The sequence below is a fragment of the Triplophysa dalaica genome, chromosome 16 (genome assembly GCF_015846415.1).
Source record: "Triplophysa dalaica isolate WHDGS20190420 chromosome 16, ASM1584641v1, whole genome shotgun sequence".
NCBI lineage: Eukaryota > Metazoa > Chordata > Actinopteri > Cypriniformes > Nemacheilidae > Triplophysa > Triplophysa dalaica.
Window position 1 is genome coordinate 19,932,371 of NC_079557.1, and position 24,937 is coordinate 19,957,307.

General features: G+C 36.7%; 2 protein-coding genes across 3 annotated transcripts in view; both read left to right on the top strand.

Moving 5' to 3' along the window:
* Positions 1–11,837, top strand: part of sybl1 (synaptobrevin-like 1) — a 15,403-nt gene extending 3,566 nt beyond the window's left edge. For both annotated transcript variants that reach the window (XM_056769209.1, XM_056769208.1), the window contains exons 2-8: positions 1,752–1,922; positions 2,017–2,074; positions 2,145–2,282; positions 6,356–6,446; positions 7,435–7,502; positions 7,579–7,671; positions 11,352–11,837. In XM_056769209.1, coding sequence (XP_056625187.1) covers positions 1,777–1,922; positions 2,017–2,074; positions 2,145–2,282; positions 6,356–6,446; positions 7,435–7,502; positions 7,579–7,671; positions 11,352–11,420 — 663 coding nt within the window. In that variant the 5' untranslated portion in view covers positions 1,752–1,776 and the 3' untranslated portion in view covers positions 11,421–11,837. The remainder of the gene's footprint in view (positions 1–1,751; positions 1,923–2,016; positions 2,075–2,144; positions 2,283–6,355; positions 6,447–7,434; positions 7,503–7,578; positions 7,672–11,351) is intronic.
* An 8,295-nt stretch (positions 11,838–20,132) lies between these two features.
* Positions 20,133–24,180, top strand: tbx22 (T-box transcription factor 22). Its single transcript, XM_056770114.1, has 8 exons — positions 20,133–20,426; positions 20,510–20,672; positions 21,334–21,435; positions 21,754–21,928; positions 22,019–22,186; positions 23,328–23,392; positions 23,580–23,665; positions 23,797–24,180. The coding sequence occupies exons 1-8, from the start codon at positions 20,291–20,293 to the stop codon at positions 24,117–24,119; spliced, it is 1,218 nt and encodes a 405-aa protein (XP_056626092.1). The 5' UTR covers positions 20,133–20,290; the 3' UTR covers positions 24,120–24,180.
* The last annotated feature ends 757 nt before the right edge of the window (positions 24,181–24,937 follow it).

The following is a 24,937-nucleotide window of genomic DNA, read 5'->3' on the forward strand; positions in this document are numbered from 1 at the left end:
AAACTGCTCACGTTTTACTTCATAACACTTAAGATAAAAAAACTTTTGTTGGTGATAATCTGGGTATGTGTCTTAAACTATCTCACGTAAGCCCACCTTATAAAAACTGGGTAACAACAAGAAGTTATGTTGTTTTTCACGTAGCGTAACTTTTGAACAAATAGGGTATGCTAGCTAACTTTGTTAGTTATACAACTAGCAGTTAACTACAGGTCAGAAACTAAACATAAAGGAAACTGTTAGTAATCTCTTTTTCTTTAGTTGTCACATCTAAGAGTTTAGAGTAACTGTTTTCTTTCATAGGATGTTTCACCAAACAAAATCAATTAATATACAGGTGCTGGTCGTATAATTAGAATATCATCAAAAAGTTGATTTATTTCACTAATTCCATTCAAAAAGTGAAACTTGTATAACGTATACATTCATTCCACACAGACTGATATATTTCAAGTGTTTCTATCTTTTAATTTTATGATTGTAACTGACAACTTATGAATACCCCAAATTCAGTATCTCAGAAAATTAGAACATTACTCAAGACCAATACAAAGAAAGGATCTTTAGAAGTCTTGACCAACTGAAAAGTATGAAGATGAAAAGTATGAGCATGTACAGCACTCAATACTTAGTTGGGGCACATTTTGCCTGAACTACTGCAGCAATGGGGCTTGTCATGGAGTGGATCAGTCTGTGACACTGCTCAGGTGATAGTGGCCTTCAGCTCTTCTGCATTGTTGGGTCTGGCATATCCCATCTTCCTCTTCACAATACACAATAGATTTTCTATTTTAAGGTCAGGCGAGTTTGCTTGCCAATTAAGAACAAGTATACCATGGTGCTTTGGCACTGTGTGCAGGTGACAAGTCCTGTTTGATAATGAAATCTGCATCTCCATAAAGTTGGTCAGCAGCAGGAAGCATGAAGTGCTATAAAACTTCCTGGTATACGGCTGTGTTGACCTTGGACCATGGTGGACCAACACCAGCGGATGTAATGGCACCCCAAACCATCACTGACTGTATAAACTTTACACTGGACCTCAAGCAACGTGAATTCTGTGCCTCTCCTCTCTTCCTCCAGACCCTGGGACCCTGATTTCCATAGGAAATGCAAAATTTACTTTCATCAAAGAACATTACTTTGGACCACTCAGCAGCCTTTTTGTCTTTAGCCCAGGCGAGATGCTTCTGACGCTGTCTGTTGTTCAAGATTGGCTTGACACAAGGAATGCGACAGCTAAAACCCGTGTCTTGCATATATCTGTGCGTAGTGGTTCTTGAAGCACTGACTCCTATGCTCTTTAGTACGTGTGAGGTGTGAGGTGTACACCCTATTTCTCACAACACAGGCAGACAGATGCTTTGCTGAAATGTGTTTTGTTTATATGAAAATCTGATTTACTCACTTCTTTAATCTGAACTAGGAAACTTTTCCTCATGGCTCCCACGTGCTTTGACTAATATTAATGTTATTTATTTGATGTAACTCAAACAAAAGTACATTTACAGTAAACTCAAAATTAAATTTGGTATTACATTAGTACTTTTTTTGACATTTTCAATATTCATTACTGATAATCATGATAATGTTGTTCACCATAACCGTGAACTGAAATGTTCACACCGTTACATCTCTATGTGATAATAAAAATACCCTGTCGTGTCAGCAACCCTTGTGGTGTGTTGCATTCAATGTTTGGGTTGTATGTGTTGTGTTCAGTGTCTGATGGGATTATTTGTTATTTTCAGTGTTTGGTCGGATTTATGTGCTGTGATGGCGATCCTGTTTGCGGTGGTGGCTCGCGGCTCCACAGTTTTGGCCAAACATGCACGTTTCTCTGGAAACTTTCTGGAGGTGACTGAACAGATTCTGGCCAAAATTTCATCCGAAAACAACAAACTCACATACTCTCATGGCAGGTATGACTCACTGCATCTTTAGTTAGTGATGTTTATCTGTTCCTCTGTCACATCTCTGCTGTTTTTAATCTGTTGAATTGCTTTTGTTTTTCAGCTATCTCTTTCACTACATTTGTCATGAGAGGATAATCTATCTGTGCATCACTGATGATGTGAGTATCTGTCACATGAACTGTTGCTTACTGACACTGGTCATATACTGAGCTGTCTGTCAGCTTGCAGGAGTTTGAGCGCTCTCGAGCTTTTGGTTTCCTGAATGAAGTGAAGAAGAGATTTCAGAGCACGTACGGATCACGGGCACAGACCGCTCTCCCATATGCCATGAACAGTGAGTTCTCCAACATGCTGGCTGTACAAATGGTGCGTTCGCACTCCTTCATACATTACAACACATTTACCCTGTTTATCCTTTACTTTTGGTTTTGTATTAGTGAGGTCACGGTTTTGTATATTCCAAATTATCTCTCTCCCTTTCTGTCTTTTTTAAGTACAAAAATCAATCGGATTTAAATTGTATAAATAAAAGGCTACATTGCAAAGATAGACATTCTCGCAGGATAAATGAGTTTTACTCAGATATTCACAAGCGCAGTATTCACACCCAAGCAATCACGTAAGTAGTATAATAAAATCGCATCACTTTATTACCTTTATTGATAGAACAATTTGAAGTTGCATTGAACAAATTTTACAGTGCATCAGTGGTAAAAAAATAAGAGACCATTTCAAAGACCATATTATGTGTCAGTGATGCCATCAGTCTTTCACATTGCTTTTGGATGACTTAAAATCAAACCTCAGGAGTGACATTGTTGAATTTCAACAGACACTGGACTGGAATGGACACAATACATCTACAAATGCTAAATGATTCAATTTTGGAATGGTCTTTTCATTTTTTCCACAGCTGTATAAATGAATCCCAAGGGCGGGCTACACATTCTTGCATTTTGTTTTGTTGTAATTGTTGATGTATGTACATGTGCAGATGGACATATGCAGTGCATTGTTTATTCTATATTCTGTTTCATTTTGTTGAACACCTTACAAATGTGTTTGAAAACAAGGACATTTTTAGAAAGTTCCAGGTCAGTGGCTTTAGCTCTGTCAATAAAAGTTGTTACGTAACGGATTTTCATGTTTGAAAAAAAAACCCTTTAAAACATATATGAACGCTGGGGGAGTGTATCAGAAATGCTACGTCATACATCCAACTCGTTTTTTGAGAAGTTGACCATGCCAGGAATGAGAAGCCAGCACGTTTAACATTGTAAATACACTCCACAAATATAAAACATTTTATTATTGTGTCTATTCACTAATATCCATTGAAAACATTAATAACGTCACTGTTTCTTTTTAAATAACATTACTCTTACAATGACAACAGGGGTGTTTCAGGACGTCACTGTGTTCATAAGGTCAAGTGTCACGAGCGATCTTGCCCAAATGGCGCAAAAACGAATTTCAGACTTTTAAGCTGTCACCGCACAGCTAGTTTCGACAGATTGTGCTTTGGATATAGGCATAAATATAACATGCATTCATGTTTTTGTTTTTATATGGTATTCTATAATCACACTGGAAACCTTATTTATTCTCATCAGCAACTTATTTTTGCCTCCGTTATTTATTAACATTAAACTTAAGTGGCTCACCCATGGCAAAGTCATAACTAATGCTCTGGCAAAAAAAACTAATTATGTTCCTGCGGCTATGCCTGTTTTTATTTAATTTTTTAAAATTTGAAAACAATTCCGTCCACGTTTTCTATATCGCAGAAATCATAGGGCTCTACTGATGTAGCAAACGGGTATGAGAAGCTTATGGTGGGAGTAAAAGACAGGGACATCGTTTATTTTACTTTGTACATGTAGCATTACGTCTTATCAACTAGGTAACCACGTAGAGTTAAATCACCATTCAACAAACTCTCGCCACCACTTCACCGTCCTCTCTTGGACTGCAGAAAGATACTAACTTCTCAATCTGCTATGATACTGACTTTACAAACTCCCGACAAACTATGCTGATGGTGGAAATGTGATGTGACCGATGTGTCCTGGCAGTTTAGGGACAGGGCTTAACGTGAAGATGTACTTAAAAAGTGATTGTTTATTAACATAACACTAAATTATGCAGTTCACAAACTAGTTAAGAAATTAACCGCCCAAGGCATAAGCAAACTAATCAGCTGCTTAGGGCCCCCGTGGCCCCCAGAGGGCCCCACAAGAGCACATCTTGATTTATATATTTATACAGTTATGTCCATAAATATTCAGACAGAGGCACACTTTTTGTTTCTTTAGCTGTGTATTTTGTCCTAAAGTGCACACTCTTGGCTTTATTTAGAGTGTTTTCAAACCCAGATTATCTTAAGGGTTTAGGAATTACAGCTGTTTAATATATAGCTCCCCTCGTTTTCAAGGGACCAAAAGTAATTGAACAGTGAGGGAAATAATCATTTGATCCCCTGTTGATTTTGTAAGATTGCCTGCTAACAAAGTAATGAAGTGTCTATCATTTTTATGTTTCTTTTTTTAAGCAGGGGATCAAATAAAAGTTTTCCTCACTGTATTACAACGCAACAGTGCAATGTCAAAATAAGTGAGATGGTCAGTCAAATAGACGAAGGAGGGAGTTACTGGTTACAGAGCTGAGCAGTGACCAATCAAATTAAAGAATACCGAGCTACTGTTCACGTCTTCAGGTGTATTTCAGCAAGACACTTCAGTTTTAAGGTTAAAAGAGTGCTGTGCAATACACTATGTAAGTGACTAAACATTCAATATTTGACAACTGTTTCATGTTTAAGAATAAAAATGTTGAACGACGCTTGGTGCCTGTTGTGTCCGGTGTAGACACGGTGTAAGAATAAATGTGTGCATATTGTAAATTAATTTAATGGTTGTCAAGAAAAAACATTTTCCCGAAAAACATCTTTAAATCATTCTCATACTAATAAGCAAAATGTGTGGCTTTGAAAGTGTTTATGCAATTGTTTTTATGAAATCCCTCCATCCCAAACACAGCTACAACTAATATAATTGAGTGTGTTAGATTTATGGTTTTCAAATAATCAAGTATTGACAATAGTTATATTGGGGCACACTAAAGCGGCCTCCAAATAAAATTCTGCTTTGGGTCCCATAAATGCTTGGGACGGCCCTGGCGCTAGGGTGACCAACACCCAACAAACCATGCATTTTGCAGAGGCTTTTATCCAAAGCGACTTGTATTGCATTATATTACAATATTCATTACAATATTTATTTAATATTTAATAATAGTATGTGCAATACCTCGAATCGAACCCATGACCTTGACGTTACTAGCCCCATGCTCTTACCACTGAGCCACAGGAAAGCTATATGTGGGACAGGTCATCCGTTTGTGTGGGACAATGTGGAACACCATTGAAAGGGTGGGGCGAAAATGTGATATAATGACTAAATGAAAACATTTTTATATAATTTTTTATCTTATAAACATAATTTGTTATTTAGTCGATTCCATCTACAACATAATTAAGGCATAGATAAAAAGTTAAATACCCTAAAATATTTTAATATCGATTTCAATTTAAGGTTCACTGTCTCTTAAAATTTTGATTAAAGATCACACGCGAATCATTTCGTAAACTTTGAAGATCTTCTCAAAAAGAGAAAACTAAAGGAATAAATAACAAACAAATAATGGAAATTATTGTTATAAATGTTAAATAATGCATTTAATGATCTGCAATTTTTTTATTGTAATACGCCAAAGGCTAAGCACAGTTTTAAAGCCACACATTTTACAATCTTTTAGTTAGTTTTTATTTGGCAAGTTCACATGGGAGGATGGCTATCCAATCTACTCACAGACGTCGCAGCCACTTGATGACTAAAATCACTGCCATCTTCACATACATTGGATAAAAGTCAGGCTTTAAAAAATGTTTTGCATTTGTATGAGTGTGGTGTACTGTAAGCAGTGGTGTTAAATATTAAATAAACAATGGCGCAAGCCAACAAGCGTCTTATGTGTGTTTCGGATTAAGAACGTGTTTCTTAATGTGACAACAAAAAATCAACAGACTGCTGAAAATGTGGGACATTTTCTGAACATGCGACAAGTGGGTAAACAATAGACTTGAAATATGTGAAATATAAAGCGTTGTGAATAATACATTGATACAATTCAAAATTATTTTCTAGTGGTCTTTATAAAAGCTATTAAAATTCTTCAATAATTATCGTCATCGAATGATATGAAACATTATATTGATGATACATTTCTTAGCTGTATCACCCAGCCCTAGTGTTATTTCTTTGTTATCTCTAAGAGAATTAAACCAAATATGGCCCCTGAGAAAGTGAAATCAGACATCATAGTGAATGATTGTAAATAATCAGCTTTTTGTCTTTGCATGGTTTTTTATACATTGACAGAAACATCACTCAGACCCTAAAGGCTCCGACAGTCTGACAGAAACCCAGATGCAGGTGGATGACCTGAAAGGCATTATGGTTCGCAACATCGGTAAGACGGGGTTGCTTATTTCTCAGGTTAACAAATGTAAGCAGTGTCCAAATTCCTCATAATGGGTAAAATGATGAACTTTGGGGGGACCCCTGGTTTTTATTAAAACTAGACCACTAAAAAACAAAAACTAAATTTTGTCAAATTATCTCAATACAACAAAACACTATTGTCCGTTATTTGTCCAAATTTCATCCGGCTTTTTACTACATTTCATTTTTTTTGGCGAAAGCCAAAACAAAATTTTGCCCCATCAAAGATTTATTTGACCATTGACCTCTGATTTATGACCAATGTAGTTGACTGCTGCGCTTGTGATTACTGCAGGAAAGAACGAACAGAGAGTGTTGCACAGACCGATTGGTCATATGATGAGGAAGTAGCTGCGGAAGCAGATGGCATCATATGCTTTTAAACGCTCTCGCTGAAGTTTGAAATCATATGCCGATTTGTCTGTGCAGCAATGAACAAAGCAGAGCATGCCGTTTTCTGAACTGTCCCTCTTCCGGAACATTGATGAGAGAATGGAATAATAATAGTAATGATAATAACAACAATAATCATATAATTACAGTAATTTTATTATTTGTTTGCAAAGTATAAAGCTTTGAGTCAAGCCTCTTTTGATTATTATAACACTATTGATTTTCTTCTGTTAGTTAATCTTTTTCATTAACTCTTTCAAGGCCATTTACGAGTTATCTCCTCATTTAAAAAAAAACGGTTCCCCGCCAAAGATGAGTTAGGTGAGCCATTAAAGTTTGGTGAAAATGTAAAAATCAACATTTTAAGGACATTTATTCATGTAATGTGGTCAAATTATTTCGATCCAAAATATCATGTAAATTGATGGTTGTACTGGAAGCTCCGTCATTTCTTTTTTTTTTTTGTGCTGGTTAGGGCAAGCCTCAAGAGTTTTGACACAATTCAAACACTGAATGTCAGTGGTGACTTTTGATTGAAAATTTGCTGTGTTATGTCCCCGTAGATCTAGTTGCGCAGAGAGGAGAGAAGCTGGAGCTGCTCATCGATAAAACTGAGAACTTGGTAGATTCTGTGAGTTTGGATCGGGTTTTCTGTTTATATGGTATCATTATATCAATGCTAACAGATATTTCTCTTGTACTTGCAGTCAGTCACCTTTAAAACAACAAGCCGTAACCTGGCGCATGCCATGTGTATGAAGAACCTAAAGTTAACCATTATTGTCATAATAGTTGTACTGGTAAGTGCTGAAGCCCATCTCAACACTGTAATAGACAAATGCATGAGTTAACCTTATTTCATTTAGGAAAAAGTGTTTATTTTATTTTATTCTGTTGTCTGAGGTGTAATTTTAATATTACAATATTTACTACAGAATTTATGACGTCACATGTTAGAAGAGGGGACGAATCTGCTGCTTTGTACCTTAAATTCAGCAGTTGTACAAAAACTCTCAAACAGAGAGAAATCGCTCGGCATAAATGAATGCCTTGCTCAGTTCTGTAAAAACAAAAGCTGAATGAATGTCCACGCAGTCTTCTTTTATACGAGGCGGACACTGGCATTTGAATACCACTCTCCAAGTTCATTGGCCTTTTGAAATTACAATCAGAGTTGATAGGTTCTCAAGTTCAAACCCCATTCTGTCTAGACATTACATCGAGAGACTAACAGAAATGAAGCTACTGCTCTATTTTTCGAAGGATTGACTGAGCTGCGCGCTTTGAGTTTATCATTTTTTGTTTACTGCTGTTAGCTCTGGTGGGACATGCTCTTATCAGGTGACCAATCACAACACACTGGGTCAGCTTGACCAATTGGAGCATATCGGAAGTGGGGGACTTATTCGGAAGTATTCAGAACATTTTCATGAGAATGGACAAAGCAGTGAAGAATAAACATAACATATGTTACTTTTTTTACTATATGGTTATATAGTAATTATTATTGTGCACCATAAAAGCACCATAAAAACACAATGAAGACCTCAAAATACCATGCAATAGCTCATATACAGTTGTGTTCAAAATTATTCAACCCCCACTGAAATTGATTGTTTTGGTCGGTTTGACATTGATTATGATCATTCAGTCATCCTGCTTACAATTAAATCAAAGAGGCACGTGTAGGTCAGACAAATATAACATAACATTTATAATGAAATAACCACAAATGTCTTTTCTGAGCTCACATCATTATCAGTTTTATTCAACCCCCAAGTGACATTCAATCTTAGTACTTAGTACAACATCCTTTTACAGTTATAACAGCTTTTAAACGTGAAGCATAGCTTGACACAAGTGTCTTGCAGCGATCTACGGGTATCTTCGCCCATTCATCATGGGCACAAGCCTCCAGTTCAGTCACATTCTTAGGCTTGCGCACTGCAACTGCTTTCTTTAAGTCCCACCAGAGGTTCTCAATCGGATTTAAGTCTGGTGACTGCGATGGCCACTTCAAAATGTTCCAGCCTTTAATCTGCAACCATGCTCTAGTGGACTTGGAGGTATGCTTGGGATCATTGTCCTGTTTAAAGGTCCAACGTCTTCCAAGCCTCAGGTTTGTGACGGACTGCATCACATTGTCATCCCATATCTCCTGGTACTGAAGAGAATTCATGGTATCTTGCACACGCTGAAGCTTCCCAGTACCTGCAGAAGCAAAACAGCCCCAAAGCATGATTGACCCCCCGCCATGCTTCACAGTAGGCAAGGTGTTCTTTTCTTCATAGGCCTCCTCCAAACATAGCGTTGATCCATGGGCCCAAACAGTTCTAATTTTGTTTCATCAGTCCACAGAACACTATCCCAAAACTTCTGTGGTTTGTCCACATGACTTTTGGCATACTGCAGTCGACTCTTCTTATTCTTTGGGGACAGCAAGGGGGTGCGCCTGGGAGTTCTGGCATGGAGGCCTTCATTACGCAGGGTGCGCCGTATTGTCGGAGCAGAAACTTCAGTACCCACATCTGACAAATCTTTTCTCAGTTCCTCAGCAGTCACACGGGGACTTTTCTCCACTCTACGCTTCAGGTAGCGCACAGCAGTCGAAGTAAGCATCTTCTTTCTGCCACGACCAGGTAGCATTTCAACAGTGCCCTTTGCCTTGAATTTGCGAATGATGCTTCCTATGGTGTCTCTTGGTATGTTTAACATCTTTGCAATCTTCTTATAGCCATTGCCCTTCCTGTGAAGAGTAATCACCTGTTCTCTTGTCTTCCTGGACCATTCTCTTGACCTCACCATGTTTGTAACCACACCAGTAAATGTCTAGAAGGAGCGGAGTATCACAGTCATTTTAAAGCTGCCTAATTGGTGCTTATTAGGCTTTATTGCTGCTCCCTGATATCCACAGGTGTTTTCAATACCTGATTGAAAACACTTCATTGAACCTCTGTTCTTCATAGTGGTAGTCTTTAAGGGGTTGAATAATTATGTCAATGAAGAATTCACAAAAGAAACATTTACTACTGTATTACAAAACTAATTGATGTCATTTTAGTTGCATATGGTTCTTTAAGAAGTCCTTGTAGGATTTCATTCTGAATACAATTACAAATGTACACTAAATTCCCTAAAACCATTTACAGCATTGGGGGTTGAATAATTTTGAACACAACTGTATATGACATAACACAGCAGGAAGCTGGATGTCTTTACTGCCTCAAATACACTCTTGACAGTCTGTTGTGGCTGTGGGTTACACATGGTATTGTAAATTTTAGCAGTGAGTTAAAATATTACTTATTTATAAGTGACTAGTCATCTAGTTTGTGAGTTACTGTTTTAAACCCTTGATATCTTTAATATAAACATAGTAAAGAACATGTCGATAGATTAAGTTGTACATTGGGTAAATACAGATTTCTAGTGCAAAAAAATCATGATTTCTACAGATTTCTTTTAAATTTATATTTGATTTACTAAACCCCTAAGATTTTTTCCTGGACAAAGCTTGACACCTCAAACTAGGCTAATTTTGCATAGTAGGGCACACAATATCTTAACTCAAAGACTTTTATCATAGTTTTGGGCGAACAAGTTGATGAATAGGTTAGAGGGGTGATCAGCCTTGACTATTTTGTCCAGCTTCCCGACGAGCTTCTCGCCCTGTGTTGCAAATATCTTGTGCTGCACTTTGATAGATGGTAAAGGGGATAAGGACTTTTAAATGATTTTCAACACTTTTCTGGCTGTTACAAACTTTATATACAACTGAAGAAGGCAATACTTAAAGAAACTGAATGCCTGATTTGCTGAGAAATGGGATTGATTCGCTTTTCCCTTTATAGTTCTCTAATTGAAAGGTTCATATTAATAATGAACACACTTTGTGCTTATTGTTAATAAAGTGCTGGTAATGTAGGTGTACAATAAACATTTTGTTTGGAACCAGAAAGCTAGATAATACATAGGACCTAATAAAAACTTTACATTTACATTGCACAATTACAATAGATAAGTCCTATCTACACATAGAAAAAGTATTACACGTTGCACAAAACAACATCAAACAATATTCACATACCACATGCACATTAGATGAAAATAATTAGCCTTAACATTTCGAAAACTAAAAAAGTAACTGCTACGTGCTGTCCTGTTAAGTGCATTTTGGGGAAACGTGTGTGAAACGATGAAGAATGTCGACGTTCGCAAACTGGCTCGTAGAAAGCGCTTAGATCCATCGTTATCAGGAAACCCGGCCCTGAACGTTTTAGAAGAGGGACTTCATAGAACCAGGAACTCAACAGCCTGTTTTCTAGAGAATGGAGACAGCGGTGTAGAATACAGATAAAATTATGAAAATGAAGCCCCAGAAAAAACTGAATCAAGACTTACTCTCTGTTCTGTTTTTAAGGGGTGATTTACCTATTTTCTAAGCGAGTAACCTGTCTGTTCCTCCTGGTTTTTGTCTCAGGTGGTGTTGTATGTAATCGTGACTGCTGCCTGTGGAGGATTCAGCTGGCCGAGCTGTCGGAAGAAGTAGAGCATGTGTGAATCTCAGGAGTCTAAACACCATTAGTTTTCTCCAACATACTTTATCCTAATTTGCATTTTCAGAAAGAAACTGACACACAGAAAGAAACCAAAGTCTCCAAACAAATAGCAGAGTTCTTAGTTGTTCCAGTCCACGCATTGTCTCTGTTATGTTAATCCTATAGGTTTGGGGTTTTTGGGTTCTCTTTCAAAGTGTGTAATGCAGTTATACCTCTGGGATATAATATGGGGGATTTTAAAGTGTTTTACCTAAAAATTCACATTACCATAGACTTACTGTTATATAAATTCTAACTCTGAATTTTTTCTACTGAATTTCATTCTTTCATGAAACCACAGCAGTGGACTGTAGTTATTATTCTGTAAAAAAAATCCATTAATAAAATAATTAAATTAATCTATCAAATTCAGGTGCAGTATTCCACACACTTATGAATATACTATATAGAATTGCTTTGAATGAGAGACAATGAGAAAAGTTATCACACAAAATTCCACTGCTTTCGTTTTGTCACTGTGATCTAAATACAGAATTTTCATTTCTAGGAAATAGTTTATAAGATCTCCTGCTAACCTGGTTAAAATGTATTTCTTCACCTGAACCATCATGGTATGAAGCAAAAGAGGGTAATAGTGATGTAATAATGAATTAAAAGAAATGGAGGTATAAACTGCTGTTGTGCTTGCTCTTTCTTTTTTTAATTGGAGGTTTGCATCCCCCCAAACTGCATTATTTTTATAATTAAATAAAATATATAATGAAAATAAACCATTCTAGTTTAGTTATAGGAATATATTATTCATCATTAAGAATAATGGAAATAACTACAAAAAAATTGATTTTAAAAGAGCTCTTGATAGGGGTGTCTGCTAAATAATTAAATGTATTTTGGGGAGGGGGAATAAAGAATATCTTAATGTACTAAAAATCTGCTTTAGTTTACTAAATTATTTTACTAAAAATGTATACTAATTAAGTTAATCCAAAGTATAATTTTTTTCATTGTAATATTAAAATAAAATAGAAATGTTTTATTATTTATCCTTAACTGTAATTACTTTAGAACATTATACTGTTTATTAAAAAAGGGCTAGACACATGCTTTTGCTTATAAGAAATCTATGTGCCGGTAACAGAATGTACTGTATCTAATTTGTTTCATATAAAGCTCAGTGGATGCAATGAAACTGGCTTCTTATTTTATCTTTGTAAGATTGTTACGATGTTACACTGTTATTTGTCAATTTAATCTTTTCACAACATTCAAGTTTTGTTTTAGGATCATCAGATCAGATATTTAGCATTTTTCTCTAAGGAAATGTTTTTTATTAAATCGATAACCATATTGAGATTTGTTTAATACAAAATTCATGGGATTCCCCACCTAATTCTGACTGGACCTTCCAGTAGATTTTTTTCACTTTTTTGTTTAAAACATGTTAAAGGTTGCTTCCATCCAAATTCGTCAGTAGCTTTTGAAAGGATTCAATCGTGAATTTGAAACTCTGAAGGGTAGTTTAAGTGAAGAGCGTAGATCATTCTGCGCATCATCATAATACCAAAGGAAATACCCTTCTAGTGATGCAGCAACACACCCTCTTTCGCAACTCCAATATCTTCTGGACATTCCTCCGCACATTTTTTATGGATCACATAAAGCCCCAGAGTGGTCTCTGAAATTCTTCTCTCAGCGTCTTCAGTGTTGCAGTCCTAAGCCGAAAGGAAACAAAAAAATGTAAAACCCTCTCCAGTTTACTTAAATATTGGACACATACAGGTAATGTGTTAAGGATCTTATAAAACGTACATGTACATTCAAACCTTGAATTATTTGATGCGTGTTGTATTGTCCTTATTGACGTACACATACACAGACACATACGACTTGTTTGATGTGTATGTCATCATACTGGAAAATTATAAAACAATGTTAAAGACACTGATTATAGTTTAATATTTGTAATTAGTTCTAAGAAGAAATAAAGGTAACAGTTAAAAAAAATGCTCACTATTAATTATTCACTTATTAGCATGCATATTATGAGTATATTGGGTGTTATAAAGCACAGATTAACCATGATCATATTCAATAACCCTAATCCTACCCAATACATTAACCTAACAACTACCTTACTAACTGTTAATGGTTTGATAGAAACAAGAATTGGACCTTAAAATAAAATGTGACCGAAATAAATACATTTTATTACACGTTGTCTGCAATTGCCATAATGAGTGATACATTCTTTCCAGAAGCACCTCATTTGCTGCTGAAGAGACAGTAAATGCTTACTGTGAAGGAATTTATTGTAATTTACCAAAACATGTTGTGTGTCTATAACACTTACTTAATTTACTGTGAACATTGCCGGCCACCTGCTTTGTGAATCAGAAACCATTGGCATGTCCTCAACAAATTGTTGTCGCCTATCCACAAGTTTCCCACGCCCCATGACGCTTTGTGCGATTTATGGGACTAACTTCTGGTTTAATGTAACAAATGCAGTTCTGCCATATTTCAAGTTTATAGGGGAATGTGAACTTATGAACTATATCAGCATACTGTTTGTTAAAAACACCGCTGTTTGTTGTTCAGAGAAACACAACCGTTCGGTTTAGAGCGATTTGAATTTGCAAAGTACACAAACAGTCATTAAAGACTGTTTCGTTTAATAATAACTCAGTGTTTATTGATCTCTATGACATCAATAACTCTAACAGTTGTGCTGATATTAGAAAAACTGCTGCTATTGTCATTCTTAACAGCCTTTGTGTCCTGTAAAGGCTCGTCAGAATGGCTTCATAATAGTTTCAACATGCTTGGCCATTGGAGAGGCAACCTCACACTTGGGTCGGCACCTTCAGGGAAGGTAGTGGAAGGATCCCCTTTGAATTACATAAAACATCCTAGTAAGAAAAAAATAAATTCATTAGGCATCTTAACCTTATAAGAGATCTTCAGGTCCAAAATTTCAGGAGTACTTAGGAGGACTTTAAAGAGACTTAAGAGTTTCTTTAGCAGCAGAGAAAATGGACTAAAAAAGTGAGAAGAAATGTGTTGCAATGCATGACAACTTCCATATTTATTCAAAGGTCTATCTGATTTTTCATTGTTTTTTTGTGTATGTGTGTTCAACTTTTGATAATCTTGGTTTTGGTTTTCTCGTATAGCTGCCTTGATGCAATGCACATTGTAAAAGCTCTATAAAATAAAATTACATTGAATTGAATGACAGTGAGTAAATTAGAACATTAGATGTTTGTGACCGATCCTATTGGACACATGTTAACATCTCCAAGACAGCGCAGACCTGTTGCTCAGTGGTAAGAGCATTGCGTTACCAACGCAAGGTTGTGGGCTCACATACATTTGCATAAATGTATAGGATAATGCAATGTAAGTCGCTTTGGATAAAAGCGTCTGCTAAATGCATAAATGTAATGTAGCAACTGGAGAAATGAAGCTATGCAGCAGAGAAGATTTGGTCACAACCTTCTATAGGGATCACACAAACAATTACAGCACTTACAAAGTCTATCAAAATAAGTTTTTCTATCAAATAAGTTGAAATTAACAGCACGGTAAATAAAAAAAGAAAGAAAGAATATATATATATACTGTATATAGTGTGTGTGTGTGAGTACAGTAGAACAGGACAAAAGACACATGCAATTTCAAACTAATGACCGTATACTTAAAAGCACTCTTTTTTCCTTTTTGGTCAACCAACCAATCACAGTCTTTAAAATCCCCACCTCCTCAATAAGATGCAAGTTTTTGCCTTGCTCAGAGTTTCTCCATAGAAGCTTTTAAACTAAATTAAGAGCTTTCTTAGAGGATTCCTAGAAGCTTTAAGAGTCTCATGCTGCCGGTGGTTGGGCCAATGGTGGCCGCCGCCACGCTGGGTAAACTGCTGTCTGAGCTCAGATGAGCAGACAGGTGGACTGAGGCTAGCGGCAGTGGAGTCCGGGATGCCGATGACTGGAGGCCCTTCCTCACGTGCCCTGGCAGGATGTAACCATAGACCTGCTTGCCCTACTTCCACCTGGTCATTCCGTACTGGTTGTGGTAGACTATTATAGTCGCTACTACGAATGACATACTCACATCAAAAACAGACAATAGATAGTTTGGAGTCTGCATTCAGCATGTAGATCGGACCTAGGACATCACTTCAAATCGGAACAGTTCCATATGTTCTATGAAAGCAACAAGATCAAACATGTAAAAACCACTCATAAAGGAGCCCAGGGGAACAGGGAAGTGGAACGCCAAAATTCATCATTGATGAAAAGGATCCAAATCGCGGAAGCTGAAGGAGTTGATTGTAAAAGAAATTAAGGAAATATGTGACTGTAAACAGAATTATCGAACATCCAACAAAGTTACTGTTTAAAATGAAGATTCAAGGAAAGTTGCGCAACCTTTAGTTAGGGACAGGGATGTGGAAAAAAAAGCAAATACAAAGAAGTATGCTGATAACCATCTTTCACAGCTCGATTTAACCCTGTCCCACATCAAGTTGTGGAAATCAAGTTACTGTGAAATCACCTACTGGGCAAGATATACTCACAACACCACTCATGTCAGAAGATTCAACAACAGCAATGCAACTGATGAAGAGACTGAGCACAAACAGACAAAACAGAACAGAGTCGTTGTCTTGACTCCAACCTGAATTGCCTGAACCACAATGCAGATCGGTCAAACCCACCAAGGCAGAGTAGACCCCAACGGGCTAAACGGTTGCCTGAGAGATTGTCTGATTATGTTATAGAATGATGCTGTGAAAGTTGAACATATGAGCAGCTGCACTGTTTGATCTAATAACCTAAATTTTGTGTTTATGAGTCAATATGTTATCTGTTCAATGGCTTAAGATTTGATGAAGTGATTAAATGCATGTTCATCACAGTTGTGTTATGATTTTATTGCTAAGAAAAGGGGGAAAATGAGAGGGTCATTCATTTATGTTGTTACCTATATCGGCCACTAGAGGGCGCCGGTTAACTGTAAGAAAGGTAACAGAGAAGTGTTCAGTAAAGATGGAAACGAGGATATTAACCTAAAAGTGTGTGCTCGTCTGTTTGTTTAAATTCAGCATAGATGTTACAGAATTTACATTACGTGCCCGCATTCTTAGCTACCTTATTACTGTCAAGTGGCCACTGTGGAAAAAATGCGCGCAATCTATACAAATACAATTCTACAATTAAATATACCAGTATATTGACGTGTTTTCAAGCAAATAATAGAATTGTCTTTACACTGATGGTTGTTAGTATTTAATGATATTATCTAAAGGTGCATCAGCTGTCAAACCAAATAATGTAGAGTATATTTAAAGAGAAAGTTTGTGGTAGGAAATTTAGTAAAACTGCAGCGATAAAGTGAATATTTTTGTGAAACCAAAAACGGAGCAATTAACTGTATGTGCATTTAATCCGTGAACACCTGCTACAATTTATGCTGCAATTATAATGACAGTAAAGTGAACCTGCCATCTGACCAGCAAATTCAGCAGTTTTTGGATCTCGGTGGTCTAACTTTGTCAAGACAAACTCAACGGAGCAAATCAGCTCTTGGTGTTTTTCCTGAAATTAGGCTGCCTGTTAATTTTATGTTCCGCGTTTTGCGATTTTATTGAGTTAATACAGACACTATAGCAACATATAGGCCTATTCAAAGGTAGGCTATCTCATGGAACACATTTTAATTGGAAAAAAATAGGGAAAAACACATATTCATTCCCTTTAATTAAAATTGTTCTTGTCATGAATGAACAAGTTTAATTGCAACATCAAGATACCTTATTATAGGGCTGCACAATTATGGCATTCAGTGTTCATGCACAATAAACGTGTGAAGTACATTGCTGGAAAAAAAAATAATGCGCCGCAAAAGCCAAGCTATGGCCCTCCTCATAACCCAGAGTTCGGGGACCCCTTATATAAATGTCCCTTTCAAAGACCAGTGTGAGTGTGGCGGGTGGAGGCATGATAGGTCACATTTTGTTTGCGGTTCAGCATTTCAAAATAAAATAAATTATCTAGAGTTGGCTTTCGTTTGCAATTTGGATTCTTTTTATTAGAAAAGAGCTAGTAGACTAAATGCAATTTCAACTATTTTGAAGTGCGTCTTTTATAACACTGCTATTTTAACAGAGTGAAACAGTCCATGCATAGTGGATAATAAGATGGTCAAACAATCGATCTCCATTAATTCAGCACCACCGCCATGGACAGCACCTGTTAACGTGGCACATAGGAAAGTTACCTTCTAAAGACTGGCTCAGATTACACATTATTAATCCTTGAAAAAATCTTAACTTTTGAACATTGCTCGATGAATGACAGAACAGCATTTTCTACTAACCACTTTCCCAAAAATGCACTTAACAGGACAGCACGTAGCAGTGCTTTAAGTGCTACTAACTAGTCTCTATCTGATTGCCAGGTGCTGAAATGTCACTTTATACAATAGCTCATTTTTGTAGCACGAGCTTGTTTTTTTAAATGTTTAGGCTAATTATTTTCATCCGATGTGCATGTGGTATGTGAATATTGTTTAATGTTGTTTAACTTATATTTTTGTGCAACGTGTAATACTTTTTCTATGTGTATTTGGACATATCTACAATGTATTTAGCACGTTCTAGGAAAAAAAAGTTCAAATCAAAAGTAAAAAAAATGCTTTTTATTACACATTTTATTACACTTGTGGGTGGTGTGGAGGTGGCAATTTCAAATTACGTTTTTATTAGGGCATTTATTAGATTTCTAGCTCCAAACAAAATGTTATTGTACACATACATTACCAGCACTTTATTAATAATAAGCACAACGTTTGTTCATTATGAATATGAACCTTTCAATTAGAGAACTATAAAGGGAAGAGCGAATCAATCCCATTTGTCAGCAAATCAGGCATTCAGTTTCTTTAAGTATTGCTTTCTTCAGTTGTTGGAACATATGATAGGCAGTATGTAATATATAAAGTTTGTAACAGCCAGAAAACCTTTAATATCACATGGTTCCTCTAAATAATAAGAGGATAGTTCTCAAAGAAGAAAACATGGCTGCACTAAACAGCAGCAGGAGAAAGACAAAGATTATTCTCTTTATTCTCTTCCCATCCCGAGGTAGGAAGAAGTTCCACCATGTCCAGACGACCGACAGATGCCCATCCCGAGGTAGGAAGAAGTTCCACCATGTCCAGACGACCGACAGATGCCCATCCCCAATTTGAGATTACACCAGATACAGCTGCAGACTGACTGACCATCCCAGCTCCATCTAAGGCAATTCCACCAGCTGCCAAGAGAAATATGACCATCGGACCATCCCAGCTCAGACCACTACATCCCCAACCAAGAGCAAAGACGGACTATTTGTCTTATTAATGCTGAAGTTACAATATTTGGTATTAAATGCTAAACTAAAATCACATGTCACCAGTCTGAGTGCAGCTATGACACGTCAGAGGGGATCTGGCCCTCCCGGTTGAGCCTGGTTTCTCCCGAGGTTTTTTTCTCCATTAATCAATCATTGGAGTTTGGGTTCCTCGCCACAGCAGGGCAGTGTTGGCCTGCTCACCGGGAGACTGCATTCATTCATTTATTTATTTAGAAATTAGATGTTATTTATTAGAATGAACTTACTCGTTGTATAAATACCATGCACTGTGCTGTGTTTTAACTTTTCTGTTTTTCCTGTTTGCCCCTGTAAAGCTGCTTTGAAACAATACACATTGTGAAAAGCGCTATATAAATAAACTTGAATTGAATTGAAAGACACTGACAACCACCAAGTAAGTATTTTGACCATTTCTCTTTTAAGCACAACATTTATACTTACATTAAATGTGGAGTAACTTTAATACAGCAATCCAGCAACAAACAAGCATCCCTTGTTGGAACTTTACTTTATTAATGTACGTTCAATCCTTTCATTTTTGTAATAGTACTGAATTTTTATTACTTAAGTTTAGTCATTTAAAAGATTTAAACAAACAAAAACCATTTAATCATATTTGATAATAAATAAAAACGTGATAAGTCACAAAGGCGTGTTTAAGTTTAAGCGCAATTCTCCGGCTATCCTCCAGGTGACCTCATGAATTTGTCTTTATTAGATGCATTAGACTGAGCTTTACTATAGTAACATATATTGCCACTTTACATATACGTTTAGACAGTGGTTACTGAAGAAGAAAAATAAATAAATAAATAAATATGAAAAATAGAAACATTATACTTAAAGATTTCCATTGGTGTTTTCCATTAAAACCATTACAAAATTCCGTGTGTGGTGTGGGCATTGTTCCGATATGATTTCAAAGTTTTCTTTTGGTTCCCATCTGCCAGATAACATCCCACCAATAGAATCCATCACATACCAGTAGACACCAGTATGTAGATTTCATTAAAACTTACAATTCCTATTAAATCCATTAAATGTTCTATTGTGTTTTGGGCAGGATTGTTGTTGTTTTTCCAGCAGGGATTGTTTAATTGCACTATTACAATATCCTGACATTAAACAAGTTATGTATTTAACAATACGTGTATTCAACAAATATTCATTTATTTCTTAATTAATATTATTAATAGTATCACACATTTGAAATGTTATAACGGTTAGGTGTCATTTTGCGGTTTTCCTGCAGGTGTCTTTGTTTTGGGTCAGTCTGTGTCAGGATTGGTCGATCTACGAGGAATTTTAAGAGCTGTTTAATTTACGATGCTTTGGGGAGACAGACAACGATGATTTGTAAGGTCTTTTTAACGATCAGAACTTTAAGGAGGATTTTGTTATAAGACCGAAACTTAAGACAGATCTGATCTGATAGGGTCAGAATGCAGGGACTGAGCACTCGTGCTCATGCGTTTTCGGTGGAGTCTTTGGTCAAAAGTTGTGAGAAAATAACGAATGAAACTCAGCAGTGTATGTCAGACAGTGATAAAGATACACCATCTGTCATCGACGAGCAGGGTTAGTTTACTATAATGTCCATTGTGTATGTTTTATTGCTTGTGTTAAACTAGTATTCGTTTATTTTTCGTTGACTTCTGTAGATAAACAAAACGACGGTAATATAAAAATCACTGAGACACGAAGAAAACTCATTAGAGCCAAACGTAAGTCTGCGAGAGAAGTGCGAGTGGATCTTCAGGGCTCTGATCTGTGGAGGACATTTCATGAAATCGGCACGGAGATGATCATCACCAAAACTGGGAGGTAATTGAATATCTAATTCAATATTTGAATTGCAGTGAAGCCTTATAAGTAGGCTACTGTAATCACCAGTTATTAAGTAATGTAACTCAAAACATGTGTATTTAAGCAGAGTGACTAAAACGTTAAAACTATGTATTTAACTCAAATTTGCAAATTAAATTTGCTTTAATTTACACATGTAACTTGTACTTACTGTAGCATTTGCTATAATTTATACATAATTAGATGTAACTAACACTTCAACAAATCTATATAATCCCAACCCTATAGTAAGTAGCCTACAGTTCATTTTTAATACTCAGTATTTAAATGTATAATTACACTGTAACACGGGCACTGTAAAATAAAGTGTAACCATCTCCTTATTTAAATTACATTGGCTAAGATCACTTGTCATGTAATTTAACCTCATCAGACATCACAAGAGAAAACTTAAAATGAATATGGAGGTAGTAAAATGAAGGATGGCTAATAATTGTGGCCACAGTTTATTAGAGAATTTGTTTTATTTCATAATTTGATTTCCCCATACTTTCAATTGTTTTACTTCAATTTCTTTATAAAACTTCAAAAGGAGAAACAATGCAGATTTAATTTCACTGCTACGAGATTGCTTTAAAATGTGTTTGTGTGTTTTGTGTGTGTGTGTGTCTTATATCAGGAGAATGTTCCCCTCTATCCGAGTGAAAGTACACAATCTGGATCCGTTTCAGCAATATTATATCGCCATGGACATCATGCCTGTGGATTCAAAACGATATAGGTACTATAAACTGAGCTAGACTTTAATGCAAATGTAAAAATGACTAAACAAATTACAAATCTGAAAAAAACAAAAGTATGATTACTAGGTACATATAATGTCTATTGCTGTTTGCACAAAATATTTATTTTCTCTTTCCTATTCTGTCTTCCTATTCTGATTCCATTCTTTCAATTTCAGATTTGCTGTTATGTTGTCTGACTTGGTAGATTTTTAATTTATTGCTAATCACATACTGATCACTTTATGAACGTAATTTATTTTAATGTAATATTCAATTCATTTTCTAATATTGCCTTAATATATTGTATCCCACAGGTATGTGTATCACAGCTCGCAATGGATTGTGGCTGGAAACACAGATCATTCACTTATCGCCACCCGTTTGTACATACATCCCGACTCCCCATGTTCAGGAGAGAAGTGGATGCAACAGGTGATCAGCTTTGACCGTATTAAACTCACCAACAATGAAAGAAATGAGAGTGGCCATGTGAGTTTCTCCTTATTTACATATCACCACAACAGTGCAACAATTTATTGAGCAAAGAAAATGAATTGTCCAATGCAATTTTAAATTCAGATCATCCTGCAGTCCATGAACAAGTACAAGCCACGCATACACATTACTATGCACAGCCCTCATATCGACCTGTCACAGATCCATCCATCACTGCCAGCAGAAGGCGTGCACACTTTTACCTTTCCTGAGACTCAGTTTACCACTGTTACAGCCTATCAGAACCAACAGGTAACAGATCATACAACACTTCTCTTTATTCTCTCCTGAAGTACTATAAACTGAGAGCAGAATGTCAAAACTTTCAGCTTCAGATTGTTTTCTTATTTGGGGATCTGAGATCATATTGAAAACCTGGCATCTTTTTTTTGAACGAACGGGATATAAACAGAAAGTCATTTCGGTGTTCAGCACCCCTATTGGTCACACAGCATAATTTGGGAGTAAGTCTCAATTCTGTCCTGCGAAATCGATTTTCCTGCTGAGTTTATCCCCCATTCTGATAAAACACCTGAAGAGGCAAATCAGTGACTTCAGAAACAGACACGTTCAACTCAGACTCGCGCCACACCACGACTAACAGGAGGGCAAGTGGCTCCCAGTGGGAGGGCACACAATCAGCATCATTAATACAAAAAAGTGATCAAAATTACCACATCTGTGAAAGGGCACACGTACAACTCGTGCAGGATGATATTTTCCGTAAAAGTGAAGAAGAATAACTGTCTGTAACTTTGCTAATTGCTAGCGGCTTCCCTCCACACGGTTACATACATTAATACCTTTCGTAATGACGGATCATGACAACAACCAGACTACATTAATCTTTTTTTACAAAGTAAACACATATGCTAGGGTACCATTTTCATTTCCACTGTTTAAAATTCTTTAAACGTTAAAACTTTTTATAAATTATTTTCAGTATTTAGGCTATTACAGGAATTTAAAACTGTGTCATGTGGGGGGGGCACAAGAACCCTTTGGGGGGGCTCTGGTTCAACTTAATGTTGTGCTGCGCAGATTTTTTGGTATATCACATTAAAGTACCGCGAGAGCGATTCAAAAGCATACCGAGAAATCTGCACTCGCGGTACTTAAATGTCATACGCTTATAGATTTGCGCAGCGCCGCATTAGGTTGAATGCATCTATTCCTAAAGTCGCTGATTAGCTTGTTCAGGTGTTTAATATCATAGTTAGGGCCAAACTCTCGAGGGCCAGAGTTCAGAACCACTGGTTTAAATTATGCTTAAATTGTTCCCATAAGACTCCATTGTTTACTCAAATCTTTTTAGGGACAGAAAGCGAAAAAATACGTTGCAAAGTTGTCATGTTTTGAAACATGAGTACTGACATATTTTCTGTTGTTTAAGATAACAAAATTGAAGATTGAGAGAAATCCATTTGCGAAGGGCTTCAGGGACTCAACACGAAACAGGTAGTTGAAGTTGTTGCCTATAAACCATTTATATTAAACATATTTGCAAAGGTTTCTAATAATTTTTCATATTGAAATCATTTGATCAGAATAATTGCAATTACACTATCATTACTAACAGTATGAGTTTTGAGTTGCTATGAATAAGAATTAAATGTATATTAACTGTGGATTAAATGTATTTAAGGGGTTTATTGGATGGGATTCTGCATTCATACCCATGGCACAGCCCTTTCAATCTTGATTTCAAACCTTTTGCTGTGGAGCTGCAAGGTATAAAGTCTACCTACTTTAACAGTCAATTTGTATTGTCTCAGTAATGGAGGTGATACCGAAATGTTAACATTTATAATCAAGAGTTTAAATGGAGGGATCCGTCTCACATTGTGTTTTGCTTTATGCAGGCAGTTGTGAATCTTCAGCAAGTCTCTGCATCACTTCAACGCTAAAAGCCTTTTTGCCCAACCCCTGCTCTACAGCAGCCAATCCCATCACATCAGGTCCAAAATGCTTTCCTTCAAGGAATGTTCTCACATACAGAGCCTACTGCAACCCCGGCCTTGATAGGCTCAGTGGTTACATGGGATTGCATCCCCTGTTAGACCTTCCCTGCAAGTCTATGATGCAGGTAAATCCTGCAAGATTCTTTGAGGACAGATCTTCCCGTGCTTCTTTTCCCACATATTTACACCAGCTACACCTCTGGAGACTGTCAAGCTCAGAATAACAAAATGTCATCGGCCATTTATTCTCCACACCTATATACAGTATTAAAGAGATAGTTTACCTTCTTGTCATAAGCTCATGTAACTGCTTTCCTTGTTCATCAGAATTAACATGGATATAATTCATTTTATCCTGGTTTCTCTCCTTACAATGCAGTGTATGATGTCTGTACCTTTCTGAAGCTTCCAAAGTACACAAAAGCTTAATAAAAAATTACCTCAACCCATGTTGTTTTCAAGTGTTTTAAAGGCATACAAATGGGCTTGTGGAAAACAATATAAACATGAATATCATAAACCCTGTGCAAATTGATATTTTCATTAGTTTAAGCATAGCATTGCTTTTTGATAAATATGAACTTGTTTTTGCATGATTACACAAATTTGTCACCCTTCCTTTTGGCTCATTCGGAGTGCCGGCACCTTTCAGCGTCTCATGGACTGCATACTTTGGCCGCATTTGCATATGCGGCTGCATATGCTTACTTGGATGATGTCATCATCTATAGTAATGACTGGCAGTGGCATTGCAGCATCTAAGGGCGGTTCTGGGCTAGCTAAGAAGAGCTGGGCTGACGGCTAACCCGAAGAAGTGTGCGATTGGGTGTGTGGAGGTCACGTATGGGCTTCTACTTGGGTCACGGTCAGATGCGTCCCCAAATTGACAAGATGGCAGCAGTTGCAACCTCTCTGAGATCAAAGACCAACATGGAGGTGACGCAGTTCCTGGGGCTGGCGGGATATTATAGAAGGTTTGTACCTAATTATTCAGACCTCACCAGCCTGCTGGCTGATCTTACTAAAATGGAGGCACCAGATC

What these genes read in the sequence shown, in the direction of transcription:
- tbx22 (XM_056770114.1), top strand. Translation starts at nt 20,291, where the DNA reads ATGCAGGGACTGAGCACTCGTGCTCATGCGTTTTCGGTGGAGTCTTTG. An exon ending in ATCATCACCAAAACTGGGAG is followed by an intron (nt 20,673 to 21,333) that starts GTAATTGAATAT and finishes GTCTTATATCAG; the next exon opens with GAGAATGTTCCCCTCTATCC. An exon ending in AGGGACTCAACACGAAACAG is followed by an intron (nt 23,393 to 23,579) that starts GTAGTTGAAGTT and finishes AATGTATTTAAG; the next exon opens with GGGTTTATTGGATGGGATTC.